At 50.9% G+C, this 2,485-nt stretch overlaps 1 protein-coding gene across 1 annotated transcript; it reads left to right on the plus strand.

Annotated features, from left to right (window-relative positions):
• Positions 1–360: 360 nt before the first annotated feature.
• LOC125538924 lies at positions 361–1,502 on the plus strand. Its single transcript, XM_048702239.1, has one exon. It carries the CDS (start codon positions 434–436, stop codon positions 920–922), a length of 489 nt encoding a protein of 162 aa, XP_048558196.1. The 5' UTR covers positions 361–433; the 3' UTR covers positions 923–1,502.
• Positions 1,503–2,485: the final 983 nt, after the last annotated feature.

Below are 2,485 nucleotides of genomic sequence, written 5' to 3' on the forward strand. Positions count from 1 at the left end.
CGAGAGTCATAGTTTTGCTTATGTGAGAGGCACGGTTGTGATTTCATGAGAAGCACGGGCGTGCCTTTTTTGGAAAGGAAAAAACCCATGCTCCCGGTTCGGTTTTTACGTACGGTTTTTTTATGAAAAAAAGTTCGTCAAAACCTATCAATATGGGATCTAGTTTTGAATATCTCAACATGAGGAATTCAATTGTGAAAGCGGTTCAAGATTTAGACGCAACGAGTATTCCTCAACTAGTGATTTCGGATGACCTGCCATGTTGATGTGAAAGGAATTTGAAAATTACTACAATGTTATGGGCTAATATGCCTTTACATACACTGACCCAGCAAGCGGAGGAGGCCTGACAAATAAGCGGCTGCAAAATCTCTGAAGTAATCATTGCGAAGCCCATACTCTCGTCACGTCAACCAAATCCAATCAACCAAAGATGGGCCTCAGCCCCTCAAAGCGCGTGGACGCGGCGCTCCGGCGGGCGCCGGCGTTCGCCGCCGCCTGCGACGCCGCCTTCGACCGCTGCCTCGCCGACGCCCAGCACGCCTTCTCCGGCGTCCGCCCCTACCAGCTTGCGGACGCGTCCGAGCACCTCCACTCGGCCCTGCGGGGCTCCCTCCCTATCGTCCGCCGCTGGGTGCCCTCGCCGCCGCCGCGCGTGCGCGTAGACTCTGCGCTGCGCGCCTCTGGCTTGGAAGGCGCTGCCGAGCTCTCGCGGGATCAGTTCGGGGAGTTCGCGGCCGAGCTGTTCAGGGAGGCCGTGCTCGCCGGCGCGGCAGAGGCGGCGCTCGTCCGTGCCCCGGCCGGCGCGGCCGGGATCCTCGGGGTGGCCATCGTGTCCCGCGCCGGCGCCGGGGCGGCTGGGAAGTTGGTCGCTGTCTACACCGCCGGCGTCGCCGCTGCTGTTTACCTCAGCTTGGGCTAGGCCTTTGTTAAGTTGTAAATCAGCACAATAAACTGCTTGTACTACTCCGATGTAATCTGAAGAGATGTTTCTTGCGTAGTATGGTCAGTATAAATACAAGAGAGATTAGCAACAACAGGAGTGCCTAGGCTTGAAGGGAGGTGATCAAGGTTTCAAGTAGGGTTTGGTTTTCAGGTTTAGCCCTAAACTTCAGAATCTCCAGGTCTTAAGTTAGTCCTCTCTTCCAGCTCAACAAAGTGAGTGCCACCGTATCAAAGTGACGTCTGTTTCTCTGCTTTCATATGTTCCAGGCTGCCAGGATCGCAACTTCTTTGAACATGGCCTCATGCCAGCTTCTAGTCGCCATGGCCATCACTCCTGCATACCTCTGGAGGTGTCCCAATGAATATTCAAGATCCCCCAGCATGAAGCACTGAGCTCACGTTCGGAGAATAAGTGAGTGTTAGTTTCAACAGGTTAGTTGGAGCATAGCAAGCATGAGTGATCATCACCAATGTTGAAGTGCCTCCTGCAGAGAAGATCCCTTGTTTTAACTCCATCCATGAACATCAACCAGGCAAAAACCTTGTGCTTCATCGTACACTTGGATTTCGAGATGGCAGGGACGTGTGTTGGAGGGTTTGGATTTCTGAAGAAAAATTTGTTGGATTTGTTTGGCATCCCGCCAACAGATAATCCATTCATCAGCCCTTAGAGGATAAAGCGAGATATTGCTTAGCTTTTCGGTCAGCACCTCCAGTTCTTCTCTAGCTTGAATATAAACAGTGGCAATTGAAAATTCTGATCAGGTTCAGGGTTAACCATGAACTGGGCAAAGAAATGTCTTCTTCTCTAGCAAACGAAAAGAGACAGCGACATGAGTCTTGCATTAGTCCCTTGGTGTCCCACAGATCTTTACAGAGAAGGATGGTGTCCCCGGCCCCAGGCACGCAGGTGGTAATTCCTCTGTAAACGTCCATCAAGGAGAAGATGTCGCGCCACCAGAAGGAACCAAACCTGGGTTTTGAATGGGGTGGCGTGTCTTCATAGTATTTATGCCACATAAGCATGACCCCCCCTTGTGGACCTATTTCAAGAAAAGGCCTGGTTTTGAATTTAAAGATCAAGCACTCCAAGGCCACCTTTCATTTCTGGTCGGCAAACCAAGTGCCAAGCTGCCAAAGACTCAGTGCGCGCGTCTCTATCCATCACCTTCCTCCAGAGACAATTCCATCTAGCACGATCAAAAAGATCGAACAGCTTATCTGGTAGCTTAAGAACACACATCGCAGACGAGAGCAGAGAGGAGAGTACTGAGTTGATGTACTCAATTCTGCCATATAACATCCAGAGGGCACGTTCAATGTTGTCCACAAGAGGCATCAAATCTCTCACCGTGGGGTAAGTGAAGGGCATGGTTCTCACCTGACAGCTGATCTGACACATTAATAGGCATCATTTGTGGCTTGGTCTAATTAATCTTTAGTCCAGTGGGCTCAGCATAGGAGTCTAGCAAGCCTTTGATCCTCGTGATTATCGCAAGATCAGAGGGGAGGATCAAAATGGTGTCGTCCGCATACTGTA

This window comes from Triticum urartu, chromosome 2, assembly GCF_003073215.2.
Source record: "Triticum urartu cultivar G1812 chromosome 2, Tu2.1, whole genome shotgun sequence".
NCBI lineage: Eukaryota > Viridiplantae > Streptophyta > Magnoliopsida > Poales > Poaceae > Triticum > Triticum urartu.

Coding starts and splice junctions, on each gene's coding strand:
- LOC125538924 (XM_048702239.1), top strand. CDS start 434: ATGGGCCTCAGCCCCTCAAAGCGCGTGGACGCGGCGCTCCGGCGGGCG.